The 15,645-nt window shown below is 37.5% G+C and overlaps 1 protein-coding gene across 1 annotated transcript in view; it reads right to left on the bottom strand.

Moving 5' to 3' along the window:
• Positions 1-15,645, bottom strand: part of LOC114037768 (band 4.1-like protein 5) — an 84,578-nt gene that overhangs the window by 28,355 nt on the left and 40,578 nt on the right. The window contains exons 4-5 of the mRNA XM_027854722.1: positions 2,478-2,520; positions 1,167-1,245 (exon numbers count right to left, since the gene is read on the bottom strand). Of these exons, the coding sequence (XP_027710523.1) occupies positions 1,167-1,245; positions 2,478-2,520 (122 nt within the window). The remainder of the gene's footprint in view (positions 1-1,166; positions 1,246-2,477; positions 2,521-15,645) is intronic.

Genomic DNA, 15,645 nt, shown 5'->3' with positions numbered 1-15,645 from the left:
ATCCCTAGCACAAAAAGAGCTGCTATAAATAGCTAGTGAGGCAACTGGGGTTAAGTGACTTGCCTAGGGTCACACAGCTAGTGTCCAGTGTTTGAGGCCAGATTTTAATTCAGGTTCTCCTGACTCCAGGGCTGGTGCTGTATTCACTATGCCACCTAGCTGCTCCTTGCTATAACTATTTTTGCACACAGGAGGTCTTTTTCATTTTTCTTTGATTTCTTTGGAATACAGACCTGATACTGGTATTGCTGGGTCAAAGGGTATAGACAGTTTGATAGCTTTTTGGGCATAGTTCCAAATTACCCCCCATGCTATTTCAAAGTATATCACTCAGCCCACAAACTCCAGACACAGCAGTCTATTGGCTGTGGTACATTTCTCCAATAGAGTTTAGCAAGTGCTTTCAATGACTCCACAACAGAACAGAAAAAGCCAAATAATACACCAACTCACTTCCTATAAGAATGGCTCCAGGTACAATGACCCCTACAAGTTAAGTGGCTGACCTCAGAAATAATACATTACTGCTGTTCCACGGAAAAGCCCTCTCCTGTAAGACTACAGTCCTTTCTTAGCAAGTCTATTCACTAAAAAGTTAGATCCATTTCTAATCTTATACAATTGTACATGGACTACAAGTACAGTCTACTAGAACTGAGACAAAATTAGAATCTCAAACTATATATCCAGTTCTCTTTTGATTATCTCACACTATTCCCTGTACAATCTTATTTGCAAAGACAGGTTAGCCAGGACACCCTTAAACAATGTGTTTAACTTGTGTAAATTGCTTAAAATGCACTCAAATATTCAAACCCAATATTGTGAGTTTGTTACAACAGACATACAAAATTTCCCACCCTCCCATCTACTGGGGTTAGGAGTCAGGTCTAGACATATTGATGGATGGTGAAAGACAGTAAAAATACATGACCATGAACAGCAGTTTTGTTCTAGTTCTCCATTCACTTCTGCAGCCAAGACATAAAAGCACCTTCCCCAGATGTTCCTTTAAACTAGAAATAATTCTATGAGACAAGAAAAGAGAACAAAGGAAAGCTAAAGCTCTGAAATCAGGGCCACTGGAAAGTCATGGGCAAGGTCATCCTGCTACAGTTCTTATAACAGAAATCAGGAATACAAATTCAAACTTGTGAACTTATTACCTTGTCAGCTCTTCACGAAGATTGTTTGGTTCTGAGGAGTAAAACTTAACACGGAGGTGCAGACAATATGGTGAACCAACTAGGGAAGGTGGGGAAAAACAAAAGAAACAACTTGTCAGTCTACTAATCAAGTCAGGATTCTTAATTAGTTTCATCTCCAGGTCTGGAAGAATCAGTGAGTGCTGTACAATAACAGATATCCTTATCATGTTTGAAATCTATCGACCAAACTATCAAACCAAAATGGTTAAGAACAATTACACAAAACAGTATTTGATAATAATAAAGTCACTATTCCACGATCTTCTTGCCATTAAAAATTGGTTTGTTTTGCAAGGAATAGACAGCTCTTTGATAATCCCAATATTCCAGGGCTCTATAAATCATGCAAAAGCTTTAAGTCTTGGCAACATACTTAACCAATGCCCTTGAATCCTACTGATCTGTACTCATCAAGGCACTTATATATGCCCTTTATTAATGTTCATGGTAATGTCTCCTGCACACACTTAAACTTACTTCAACTGAAGGGAGTTTTCTTTGGGGCTTCATTATTTTTTAAAAGATATGTGTAAAGCCTGAAGTTACAGAATATGGAATAAATTCTGTGTTAGTGCCTGCTTTTTTCCCCTGGCTATGTTTAGGAGGAATCAAAATTTTATCTTAAGTTGTTTTCAATTTGTTATTCTTAATAAAAAATTAATAATGCAGCCCTAAAAGTTTCTGATGATATTTTGAAACTACAAATACTGTCTGAAACAAAAAGGAAAAATTCCAGGACAAACAATGGCCACACATACATCTATATATGCATATGCCCATGTGTGTGTGTGTACACACATATATGTACAATATATATGTGTACACACACATATGTACACTATATATATGTGTACACACACATATATATGTATACATACACACACACACACACACACACACACACACACACTCAGAGACAACTAGATAGATAGCAATCTCACTTTTTTATCTTCCCTGGCTGATTTTTACAATATTTCTAAGAAAATCATCTTTCTGATATTCCTTTCTAACTATTCCTTCTCCCCTCTCCACTCCCCAACCACAGAATTTTCATGCAGATGTTCAGCCAGGTATCAGTGAAGTACCACAGGCATTACCTTCTGGGATCAAGCTGTAAAAATAAAGATGAAGAAAGAAAAGGATTCAGGATGATTTCAAATATGCTATACCCTGTTTCTCCTAGTAAGCTAGAGTATACCCTTGGAATTCATGGATTCTAGAAAATAAATCAGGTTCCAAAGTGTACCCAAAACAATACAAAATACTTACTTTTAACTTGTTTTTTGATGCTTTTTGTACTGTCCAACCAATGCTGAAAGAAACAATAAAATTAATTGAAGGTCTTAGACAATTAAAAATAGCTAGTATTTACCTCATATTTTATTTCTTAGCAAAGACCAAACCCCCTTTAATAAGGGTTAATATTTAACTTTTAGGATTTTCTTTAACCCAGGCAAAGCTAGGTATCAGTCCACACTGACAGAAGGAATACACCCATGTCAAGAACATCACAAGTCAAAAAAATTCATCTTTCATATTCACTTGATTCAATGTCTGTGATCTAATCAAATGATCTCTGTCTTTTATTGGCCAAATATTAGATAGTTTTGTAATTTGTTTTAAAGTAGGGGAAAAAAATACTTTTCAATAGTTTTTCTCTTTTGTGTGCTCTTTAATCCTTTGCCACTTCGTTTTTTTACGTACATTACATTATGATTTTGTCCAGATCTATAATGAAACCCCTCGCTATGGAGCATCCCCCCCCGCCAAAAAAAAATATTGTATTCCAACTTATCCCTCCTCCATCCAGCAAGTAAACTGATTTTGCACTAGCCATGTCCCCTCCTACTTCTTTCTCCTTTGTGGAATCCTAAATCATTGGTAGCTCCCCCTTCTTGTGACCACAGGGGTGAGAAACCAGACTAGATACACAGAGGTCCGCCTCTCTATTAAATACATAAGCAGTCTTATCCCAAAACTGTTGTGATGGATGGACCCAGAGGTTCCATTCTAAACCATGTGTCAAATGTTCTGAGCAGCCTCTTGAAAGATCATTTCGTGTGGACTCCTTGTCTTTCCATGGCCAGTAGACCACAATGGAGTACACACACCTTCAGTTCCAATGCTTACAGGTCTTGCAAGAAGTGCCAATTTAATTTAATATGTCTCAAACATGTATTAAGGTGTCTATTATGTGTACAGCCCCATGCCAGGTTTCTTGAATAAAATCCTTCTCCTCAAAGGGCTTTAATTCTACTGGAGGAAGACACAACATGTACATGAATAAGTAAATATAAGATCATTTGAGGAGAGAGAGGGTACTAATAACTAGGAGTATCAGGAAAAGCTTAGGAGCTAGCAACTGAATTGACTTAACAGAAGCTAAGAACTCTAAGAGGACATCTTATGTAAAGCGACAAGGGTAGAAGACAATGTCAAATTCAGGAAACAGCGTCTAAGTCCCATTGGCTAAAAACAAAGTATGTGAAAGGCAGTAATGTGTAACAAGGCTGAAAAGGTAGGCTGCAGCCAGAGTGCAAAGAATTTTAAATGTCAATCTGAAGGTATTTACACTTTACACAAAAAAGCAGTAAGGAGCTGCCAGAGATTTTGAGAAACAGAATGATGTGACTAAACCTGTACTTTAGGATTATTTTGTTAACTGTGTGGAAGATGGATTAGAATGGAGAGAAGCTAGAAGCAGGAAAACCCATTAGGAGGCTATTGGTAAAGTAAAGACAAGAAATGAAGGCTGGAATGAGTGTGGTGACTGTGTGACTGGAGAAAAGGAGATGGGGGTGAAAAATGTGGTGGAAGTAGACAAGACATGGCAACTGACTAAGGTGGGGAAGATAGGCAAGGAGTCAAGGATGACATGGCGTTAAACCTAATGACCAGAAAGGTAATGCTCTCAACAGAAATATAACAGTCAGGGGGAGGTGTGTGCTTAAGGGGGAAAAAGTGAGTTCTGTTTTGGAAACTGAGAGTTCAAGGAGTTTTTCTGTATCGAGTTAGCCTGATGCTTGAGCAGTAAGTACCATCTATCTCCAGGATCATATTTAAAGTCTTTTCAGTTCGGCAAAACTAATCATAGTCTGGGCTCTGCTAACATAATCTCTGAAAACACAGAATTAACGCCAGGCCGCAATGAGGAACTGGAATATGACTTTCAAAGGTCCTACCTTTGAGCAGTAGGTTATCAATGAAGTAAACACACACATTATAAAACTTAAATTCCTGTAACACTTAGAAAGGACTAAATGTGGAAGATACATGACTACTAGACTTAGAGCTAAGAGAGATCTGAGATTAAATCCCACTGATTCTTATTGTCTGGTCATGGGCAAGGCACCTAATTTTACTAAACCTCAATTTCTTCACTTATAAAAAATGAAACCTATAGGATAGTATCCACCTCACTAGACTGCCCTGAGGACACATCATAAGGTACTTAATAAATGACTGACTGATAAAATGCAAAATGTTCTACAAACCTTAAGACACTCTATAAATGTTACTTACTAATCAAGGCAGTGGCAACTATTTGAGACCAAGTTTTTGTCTTCCTTTCTTAAGGGGAAAACATTATAGTTGGACTTGTCTTTACATATTTGCTTTTCCCTTTACTTTCAGTAATCTTCTTTTAATTTTACCCTGTTAGACAAATTACCAAGAATTTACGATATCTAAAAGTTCAGAAAGGGAGAGAGAAAAGGTCAGTGGTTTCAAGGTATAAAGTTCAATCACTAACCAAAAAGAAAGCAGACAGATAATTGAAATTATTCCTTTTCTCTACTATCATCATCCTTCTTCTTCCTCAAGAAAATACTAAACCCTCAGAGACTCAAGCACTAGAATACAAAATTGGATTCAGAAGTGGGAGAGTTCTCAGTGACATTCTCTTACAGAAAGGCTGGGAGTTCATGTTTGCTTATTCTCAAGTCTGTTTTCTTTCATCTCCTCCACATTCCAGACCCAAGCTGTTTAGAGCTCAGAGACAGGCACTGCGAGTACTTTCCTTAAGTCAGTGTCTTTAGGACTTGCGTTTCAAAAGATAAAAGTACTCTCTTTCATTCTAACCATGAGGATCTATGGCCCCTGGGACCCTATATGTTCTATCTTCTTTCATTATACCTCCTTGAAGGGAATAAATCTGCTTTTAATCTTATTTCTGACAATCAAGCCAATCACTTAAAAACTCATATTGCCCTAAACTGAATTATGACAGGGGAGAAAAACTTGTATTTACTTACCTCTTAATGAGTTCTGAAATGTGATAAGCTCACATTCTAAAATAAATTCCTTGCTTGTTTGTTTTAAAGAAATAAGCACTCTATAATCACAACACTCCCAAATTACACATTGTATACACAGTAACAAAACCAAAGCTGTTTTTCATATAATGAAGGGAAGTCCTGATACTTAACTTAAGGGTAAATGCTTAAAGACTAGAAGGCTCAGCCATCATTAGACACACCACACCTTAAAAGCCAGCTGTCAATCAATGAAACTTTCATTGCTTCTTTAAGGTTCAATTTGTACTCTGAATAAAAGTATTATTTTAATACAAGCACTAAAAGATAATTCCCAAGGACAGAATGATGTGCTTTTTGTTATATTCCTGCAAATCAGTTTATTCCTGATTTTATCATTAGTCTTTTCATAGAATTTGCTTTCTCCTTTCATTTGGGAAAAAAACAAACAGAAAACACACATATCATTTAGCTGTCTTTATAGAGACACCAAAATTTATTAAGGAAATACAAACAAACTAGATTTGTTTAAAGCCATGTCACCTTTTGGGGACTGAGCATGTACTGTATTTTAGAGATTTTTCTTTTAAAAAGTCAAGCAAATTCAGAAGACACTACATGATGTCTTATCAGATGTGAGTAAATTTTACAGGCAATTCATTTATTTTTATTACCAGATTATTTAACAGAAACATATTTCCATTGTCTTTCTTAAATTTGCTTTAGTTGTGCTATCTTCAAATTCCAGTGCAATTTTAAAACATTCACTGAGGGACCACTCCCTCCCCCACCTTTTTTGTTCGAAGTGAAGAACTAAGGGTGTGTCAGACTGACTTATGGTTAGTTTAAATGAACTTTTTCCCCAGCTTTTTATTCTTTGTTAAACTAAATGGCTCTCTGGAACAAGGAGGGACTGAGGTGGAGATGGGAGATATCTTGGGAAATATAGGTTATTGTAAAACAAAAGATTCAATAAAATTATGTTTTAGAAATAAATACATTATCTCGGAAAATTATAACCTGAAGGAGGAGTAACCAAGTATTAATAATGATTATATCCAAAGAATCATTAATTTAATATGTCTAAGGTAGAGGTCAGAGACCAACAACCTATGGCAAACAAAGCTACTGTCAGACACCGAATGAAAATATCTGAATGGACACAGAGTACAAAGCAAGCAGCCCCTGCATATCACCACCAAGCCAACCTACCAAGGGAGGAATAAGAATAACAATGGCATCCAGGGAGAGTTAAGGCTCGAGTGTCAAAGAGCCAAAGCATGGCCTGTTATCCGGGACTAGGTGATCATATTCTCCACTGTCTACTCAGCCTCGACAAGTACCCTGTCCCAATCCCTTTGGAACCAAAGAATCACAAGAAAATTTTCTACAGTTTGACTTGGGTGAGTGGCTCCTACAGACAAATAAAACTGTCCACTTTAAGTAATGGCGATATTCTTTCTTAACAGGAAAGAACATCATACTGCTTTAAATAGAACAGCCTTGACTTTAAAGAAGAACCCTTGACTTCAGGGTCCAAAAAGCTGGGTTCCAGTCATCGGACGACATATTTAGAGCTAGAAGGGAACTCATGCAATCAATCCAGCCCCCTCATTTTGCAGATGAGAAAGCAGGTCTAGCGAAGTTAAGGAACTTGCCCAAGGTCACAGGGCTAAGTGGCAGAGTTGGAATTCAAACCTATACAAACTCTCCAACTCCAAATCCAAATTGAGTGCTTTCTGTTATATAATGCTGTCTCTTCTCTCTACAAGCTGTGAAACCTTCAACACTACTTGTCTAACTCTGTTTCCTTATCTATAAAAATGGGGGTATATCTCCCTACTACACAGGTTGCTGAGGATCAAATGAGATAATGTGTAAAATGATTTACAACCCTACAGACATAGAAAGGAAATCTATTAATGTTTTGCTAAAAGACAACAGAAATTTTTTAGATTACATCGTCCTTTATCTTTCTTTGGGACCATACTTAACATGAGATTTTATTTTGGTGAGGTAAATCTGCAAATACCCTGCAAATCAAGAGTCTTACAGAGCTACCTAGGAACATTGAGAGGTTAAATAACTTGCCTAGAAACACACATTTCGCGTCTATACTTTAGCATATAAAAACACCTTATTTGATCTGGACCTTACTGATTATCTGGAAATAATCAATAGCAGCACAATATAAACTAAAAGTCAGCTTTCATAAATACTAAGAATTCAATTGAATCTGTGACCTCATTGATTTGGATATTTGTTTCAACAACAGAGATCCCAACCCATCTATATCTGGCCATTTTATTTGACTACGGTCCCTGTATTCCCACAACTTCACCACAGTTCTACATGTTGGCAGCAACTTCCCAAAGTGAAGATACCAGTGGAGCCCCATTCAGATCATCCAAAGACCAGTTATCCTTTACCCTCACCATATGACCAGCCCATCTTCTATTCCACTCATACAGTTTCCTAATGACACTCTTAACTCCATTTCTTTGAAAACCTTTATTTCTTATATAATGCAGCCTGCTCATGCCCCCCATTTACCTCTCCACTGCCCTCAGTGTGAAAGTCATTTTTAATCTTTCAGTTTTGCAACAATCCTGGTAAAAAACAAAAACAAAAACAAAAAACTAGCAATTCAAAAGATTGGCCCTTGTTTGTGGAAGAAGTTAAAAAAATGGAGATTTGGGGCTTTACATTGTGTCTTCAACATCAAATTAAGGGGAGAACCCTCTTTTTGTATTCCATTATGTTTCCATGTGGAAATGCTCTTTTTGGGGAATTCAGAATTTTAAAAAAATGTTAAAAGAAAAAATCATTTTGTTCATTTTAAGACCATTGCAATTTCCTGAAAGCATCCAGTATACTGTTCCTCCTCCTCCTGTTGAAATTCTGAGCCCAGTCATCAATGCATTCAGTCTGTCTCAGACATATATATTGATGGACAAGTTCTATAGACTAACTGCATTTCATAAGCTTGATAATAAATATCCTTTATCTACTTGGTATTTTTAAATTTTTTTATTACCAACTTCACAATCAACAAAAAAGAACCAAGAAAGGCTTACTGAACTATTATGAACATATTTTTATGAACTATGAATATGAACAATATGAACAAGTTTTTAAAGTGAAAATTATTTAGTAGAGCAGCAATAACATTTGCCATTGTGTCCTATTCTGAACCTTTTGTTTTCATGTGTATTTTTAAATGTTTTACTGATGCTGTTTTTTGGCATCTCCAAGGCACCAACAGAGGCAAACTTCAAAGAAGAATGCTTCGGATGCTATAGTCTGTTGCATTGTACCTAAATAACTGCTCAGCACCATTATCAGTCCCAAATTGTGTCTGCCCTTTTACATAACCCTAGTATTAGAGGCAAGGCTTAGTTGTCCCTTACTAGCTTCTTTTTGTATATAGATCCAGTTAGGCTTAGGCAATTGCCCTGGGGAAAACAGAACTTAACTTTAATGTTTTGAACCTTCTAATTGAAAGCAACATAAAAATAACCCCCCCTTTTATTTTCAGATGGGGGGGGAGAATATTTTAAAATTTTGCCTAGGCTAGAAGGAAACAAAAAAGGCGATGGCTTTGAAAGTTAATAGGAACATCAAGCTATATATAAGGAATTTTCATTTTCACATAAAATCCTCTTTTTGGGGGTCCTACTTTGTAAACGGAAATGCTCATTTTATCTGGTGATCAAGTTTAGAATTTTAAAAAGCAAAATTAACGACAAAAATACTTTCCCTTAGCATACAAAATGCCTTTTCCCAGCTCTGCCCTTATGAAAAATCCCACCCAAAGTACTACTGCTACAATAAGATTTCTATTTTTCCATGAATCCTGGCAGGATTATTGTTTCCTACAAGGAAGTTTGACTAGGCACATAGTTGTTTCCAACATTCTTAAAACCCACAGAAAAAGTCTCTTTTCCTTGGTCTTCCCCATATAAAGAAGAGCAAGCAGCTATAAAACTACAAAAAATTCAACAGGCCTTAGCAGCCAATGAAAACCAAAAGCACAGCAGAAATTTTGATTGTACTTCAATGAACCTGACTACTGAGGTAGGGATAGGGTCTTGTAAGAAAAATTGTTCAAAAATAATATTACAAGTTGCCCACAAATTACAGGTTATTCATTAACAAAAGCATCAAAATAATATTAATTAGTTCAGAGTATCTAGCATTTGACTAGATTCTCTACAGGCACTATCTGTCTATAATTACGCTTCACCTTTCAGACAAAAGAAGAAAAAAGCCACCTACCCCAAATTCATTATTTTGCCCTAAATACTAGATGAAACGCTACATAATTCCACAATACTTTTTGTAACTGTTCAAAAGTGGGAGAGAGGGAACTTTATTTTAATCATTAATTCCATTTTGAAGCCAACTAAAGTCAATCTCATCTTAAGTTATTTTCTCTAGTTTTCTCTCCTCTCCCACTGCTAACTACACCTCTATTTTTAAGCTGAAGATAACACTCAAGTACTGATTTCACAGGGCTGCTGTCAGGATTATTATGTATTTAGGTGCTTTGCAGATTACAAATGCTCCATATATTACTCCAATGAAGGAAAGGGCATTAGTGTAATATGGAAAGATTTTACTTAATAAAAATTGTCAGTAGCTCATTCATCACTGTCCTTTTCAAGTTCACTTCTGAAAACCTGGGTCTGATACAATGTCCACAAAGGAGGGAAGATATTAGTGCCAAAATTAAAGGAATAGCCTTAAGTATAACTAATAAAACTTAAGTGATTTATATTTGTAAATTATCAGAAATAATAACATGACATTTTTTCCAGTCATTTCCACAAAATGTAATGTACACGTAATTCTTTTTTTTTTAATTTTACTTTACTTAAGTCTCATTACAAAACTGAGTAGTTTTAAAGACCATATTAAAGGAAACCGGTTTCCTGCCATCTTCTATGCAATTTTGAAATTACTATCTGTTCCTCTACCCATTAAGCACGACAAATGCAAATCCAAAGTTTAGAACTGATTTTTTTTTCTTTAATTATGACAAAAGGATGTAGGGTGGTATTAGCAAGCACCTAACTGCTGGCTAGACTCCCCCTCTCCATAAATATGGGATTTATTATTGTGTCCAACCCTAGGAAAATTAAAGCCTGTAATTTTCTGGGACTTGAAAACTGAAACAAACCTCCAGTCAAGAAATCTGTTTTTAAAAAATATCGGACTCCCAAGATGGCGATAGCTGAGGTTGTTCCCTCACTGCCTCTCTTCTGGAGCTCAAACATAGTATCAGAACAAGAGCTGGACCTCCACCTTGCTCACTTCCTGTAAGCTTTCCTCATTTCTGTCCTTTATCTCTAAACCTTCTTGCTCCTCAATCATTCTCACATCTTATACTTTCAATCCAATTCAACTACCACTCATTAAGGGCCTAATGTGTATAACCAGTAGGGGATATGACAAACTAGGCTCTCAAGCAGCCTACAAACTAATAGAAAAAAATACACACATTCAACCATGATGCGAAGGAAGGTGAATTAAGTGTAAAAGAGAAGTCTAGGCAAATTGGCAGATTATTTTCACTTGTGAGAAGAGGCAAAGCCACAGTGATTTTGCTAAAGCGGCAGAGTGACCATGTCACCTCCCCCCAGGTCTCCCCTACTCCCAAGCCTTCTCACTCAATAAGTTCCAATGGTTTTCTGTCACCTTCAGGATTAAATATAAGATCCTCTGGTGTTCAAAGGCCTTCAATAACCTACCCCACCCCAAAACCTTTCCAATCTTCTTTGACCCTGAATACCATCCTACCCCTAACATACATGCTCTTCATATCCAGAAAACATTGACCTCCTTGCTATTCCTCCAACAAGGCACCAGATCTCTCAGCTCTAGGCATTTTCACTGACCGTTTCCTATGCACAGAATGCACTATTCATCTCTGCCTCTTTGACTCCTTCAAGTCCCTACTAAAATATTACCTTCTACAGGAAACTTTTCCCAATCTTGCTTAACTGTAGTGACTTCCTTCTGTTGGGTTATTTCCTATTTATTTTGTATATAACTTTTCGTACCTAGTTGCTTGCATGTTGTCTCCCCCATTAGATTATGAGCTACTCAAGGCAGAGACTCTCTATCGCCTCTCTTTGTTGTCCCAGTGCCTAGTCAGTGTCTAGCCCACAGCAGACACTTAATAAACGTGCATTCACTGATTGGCTAAAGGCTTAAGCTGCTTAGGGAGTAAACCTGTTTTTTGCCTTTCTTTGTATCTCTAGTACTTAGCACAATGCCTGACACAGGATGTTTAATAAATGCTTGTTTGATTGAGGAGCTAGCACATGGTCCATGAAGGGTGGGACTCAATGGTGGAATGGTGAGGGAAGAGTCCATTTTATGCACACATTGGAAAAAGCTGGGATGAAATAAAGTACAATTTGCCTAGAAAAGTATATGGACTGGAACAGCATGAAAAGGCTACCATATCAGAGGATCATACGTCTAGTGTTGGAAGAGATCTCAGAGATCTTCTAGTCCAGAGGTGTCAAACTATTAGCCTGTGGACCATATACGACCCCCAAAATTCCCTAGCGCCACCCAGACTAGATTACAATGTAACTGGGAAATATTTAACAAAATAAATAATATAACATATACCATGTTAATTTGTGGTTTTCTAAGTCAATATGAGGCTTTTCAGGATCTCTTTCTATTTGAATTTAACACCACTGTTCTAGCGCAACACTTTCAGTTTATGGCTAAAGGAATTATGGCCCAGGGAGGTTGTGACACATCCAAGGTAGCACAGTGGGTTAAGCTGCAGAGCCAAGAATTGAATCCAGGTCCTTTGGCTCCATAGCTGGTGCTCTTTCTTCTGTAGCAAGAAGCCTCCTAATTTGGATCCAAGTTATACAGTCTTATATGTCTTATTTATAACTTGGTGTTTAATAGGCAAGGGAGAACAAGCAACTGAAGTTTGAGTGGAAAAGTGACATGATCAGAACAATGCCATCTTCAATTTCTCTCATTTCTCCACTAGCACATTCCTCCCATATCTTCAATAAAACCTTTACTCCGACCCGCAGCCAAACCTCCACGTCCTCCTCCCCGCCTCACTGCCAAACCTCTAGAAAGGGTAGCCTGCACAGGGACTCCACTTCTCATCGCCACCTTCCTCCTCCACAGATCTGGCTTTCATTTGTTACCATCACCACTCTACCTGCGGCTCTGCCTTAACTCGCCAGTAACTTCCTAAGAATGAGATTCAATGTCCTTCTCCAGTGCTACACAACACTGTTGATCATAGACAGGCTTCTCTTCAACTGGTTGTTCTTCTATGACCTGTAAACATAACCTCACCCTCTGAGCTTCTACTTTGTCCGCATTCTATCACTTGGCTATATATCACCCATTTCCACAGCTTCAACTTTTAGTTCCATTTGAATAATTCAGAGGTTGAAAAATCCACCTGATGGCCACATATGTTTTTCTCACCACCAACTAGACAGTTCTAGCTCATATTCAACAAATCCAAAACTGAATTCATACAGGCAATATGATGCAATGCAAAGGGACTGGATTTAGGGTCAGAGGATCTAGGTTCAAATCTCAGCTATTCCAAATGTGTAACCTTGGGCAAGTCATTTAATTGCTCTTAGCCTCAGTTCCCTGATGTATAAAATAAGTTTGGACTAGACGACCTCTAAGATCCCTTCCAGCTTTAAATCTATAACCTTATGATCTTTCCATCTAAAATCTGCCCCTCTATAACCTGTACTTCAAAATCTAAGTTACCTTCACCTCCTTCCTCATCCATAAATCAGAACTCCTAGGGCTTGACTTCTATTTCTTTGCATTTTTTGGAAAGCTCTACATGGGGAAGGGAAGGGAATAAGCATTTATACAAGGTCTTTTACAATTATTATCTCATTAGACACTCACAACAATCCTATGAGGTAGGTGCTAAGTTATACAGTTGAAGAAACTGAGGCAAACAGAGGTTGTGTGACTTGTCCAGGATCACAGTGTCTTTTTTTTTTTAAATTATATATTAGCTTGGCCTATCCATGAGCAATTAATATTTCTCCAATTATTTAGATCTATCTTTATATGTGGGTGAAGTGTTTTGTAACTGTGTTCATATGGTTCCTAAGACTGTCTTGGCAGGTAGACTCCGAAGTATTTTATGTTGTCAGTAGTTATTTTAAATAGAATTTCTCCCTCTATTTCCTTCTGCTGGTTTTTGTTGGTAGTTTATAGAAATGCTGATGATTCATGTCATTTTATTTTATATTTTATTAACAACTTTAGCTGCTAGGGTTGTTTATGTTACAATTTCATTCTTTGGGGTTCTCTAAGAACACCATCATGAAAGAGCACCGGGAACTTAACAGAGAGGCAGATTTCTCCATCATGTAAAGAAAACCTTCATAACAAGTATGAGGCAGTAAGTAGTGGAGTGGAGTCGAGTGGATAGAACAGAGTTCAAATCCAGCCTCAGATACTTGTCACCTGTGTGACCCTAGGTCTCAGCTTCCTTACCTGTAAAAGTAGATTCAATGATTTCTAAGGTCCCGTGAGGTGCTAAATCTAAGATTTATGATCTATAAGAAGGTATCATCATGAGTAAAAGTAAAGAATCAGGAAAGTACATGCAATTAATAGAGTAAAAGAATTTGGTTTGCATGATGTTGTGGAATCAGGCTGGAAAGAAAGAGAAGACTTCAGGTCTTCCTTGAATTCTGTCTTCAGTATCTACTCAACCCAATCCACTCTGCTCACTGTAAGAATGACAATTCTAGAAAGGGAGGATAGAGTCAACCTGTGATGGGTTTACATGCAAAACCTTGACATTTGTAGTTAATCTTTATTTTTTTTTAATTTTTTTGGGGGGGGGGCAAGGCAATTGAGGTTAAGTGACTTGCCCAGGGTCACACAGCTAAGTAAGTGGCAAGGGTCTGACCTGAGACCGGATTTGAACTCAGGTCTCCAGACTCCAGGGCCAGTGCTCTATTCACTGTGCCACCTAGCTGCCTCGTTTGTAGTTTATCTTAAGAGGCAACAGGGAATCACTGAAATATTTTGAACATGGGTGTAACATGGTCAAGCATTTACTTCAGGAATATCACTTTGGCAACTGTGTGGATACTAAGCTTGGAGAAGGGAGCTTTCTGAGGCACACAGTCCACTTGGAAAGCTACTACAATAGTTCCAAACTAGAGGGATAGCTACGTGATGTTAGCACAGTGATATGAATGATGTTAAGGAGGCAGAATAGACCAGATTTGGCAACTGTCTTAATAGAGGGGAGCTAAGAGAAGAACTGAGGATGATTCTGTTGCTGCAAACCTGGGTAAATGAAGGATTATAGTGTTTCCAATTGTTGGTTTGTTTGGGTTTTTTTGGGAGGGGAGAGATAATCTTTCTTTTGGAAAAGTTCAGTGTGAGATACCTGCAGAACATCCATTTCAAAATGTACAACAGGTAGTCAGAAAGACAGGACTAGGACTCAGGAAAGAGAACAGGCCTAGATATAAAGATCTGATATTCATATAAATAGAGATGGTAATTGAACTGATGGGTGCTGATGAGGTCGGTGAGAAAAGGTTAGGGAGAGGTCTGGTTTAAACATAGAAAAGAACCCAATTTCAGGTAGATTCAAAGTTAGGAAGTCTGCACAATGGTCTAGCAATGGATCTCCAGAAGGAGTGGCTGGACGGTGGGAGAACCATGAGAGAACAGTACCATGAAAATTCAAAGAAAAGAAAAGTTGACAAGGGGATAGATGTTCAGTGTCAAATGCACCAATAACACCACAAAGGAGACTGATAAATGCTTATTATTGACATGGGAGTAATTAAGAGTCAGCTTTCTATGCACAGAGAATTATAGTTCAAATCCTGGCTCTGATAACTTCCCATATGATTTCAGGCAAATAATTTCTTTGTGACTCTGTTTCCTCATCTATAAAGTGAAGAGCTTGATCTAGATGGCTTCTAAAGTCCCTTCAGTCCTAAATGCAATGAAATTTAAGAAAGGTGACACTTAATAGTCATACCTCATTCTTCCTGGTTTTTATAAGAAGCTGTGAGTCATCTGCCCCTGTACTCACCCATTCTTCTCACCTGAATAGCTGACTCTGTCAGGTTGTGTTAGAAATAAATCTTACACAATTCTTAAACGCAAGTTAACTAGGT

This window comes from Vombatus ursinus, unplaced genomic scaffold (assembly GCF_900497805.2).
Source record: "Vombatus ursinus unplaced genomic scaffold, bare-nosed wombat genome assembly UNPS02010548.1, whole genome shotgun sequence".
Lineage (NCBI taxonomy): Eukaryota > Metazoa > Chordata > Mammalia > Diprotodontia > Vombatidae > Vombatus > Vombatus ursinus.
This window is presented reverse-complemented; position numbering and strand designations above follow the sequence as displayed.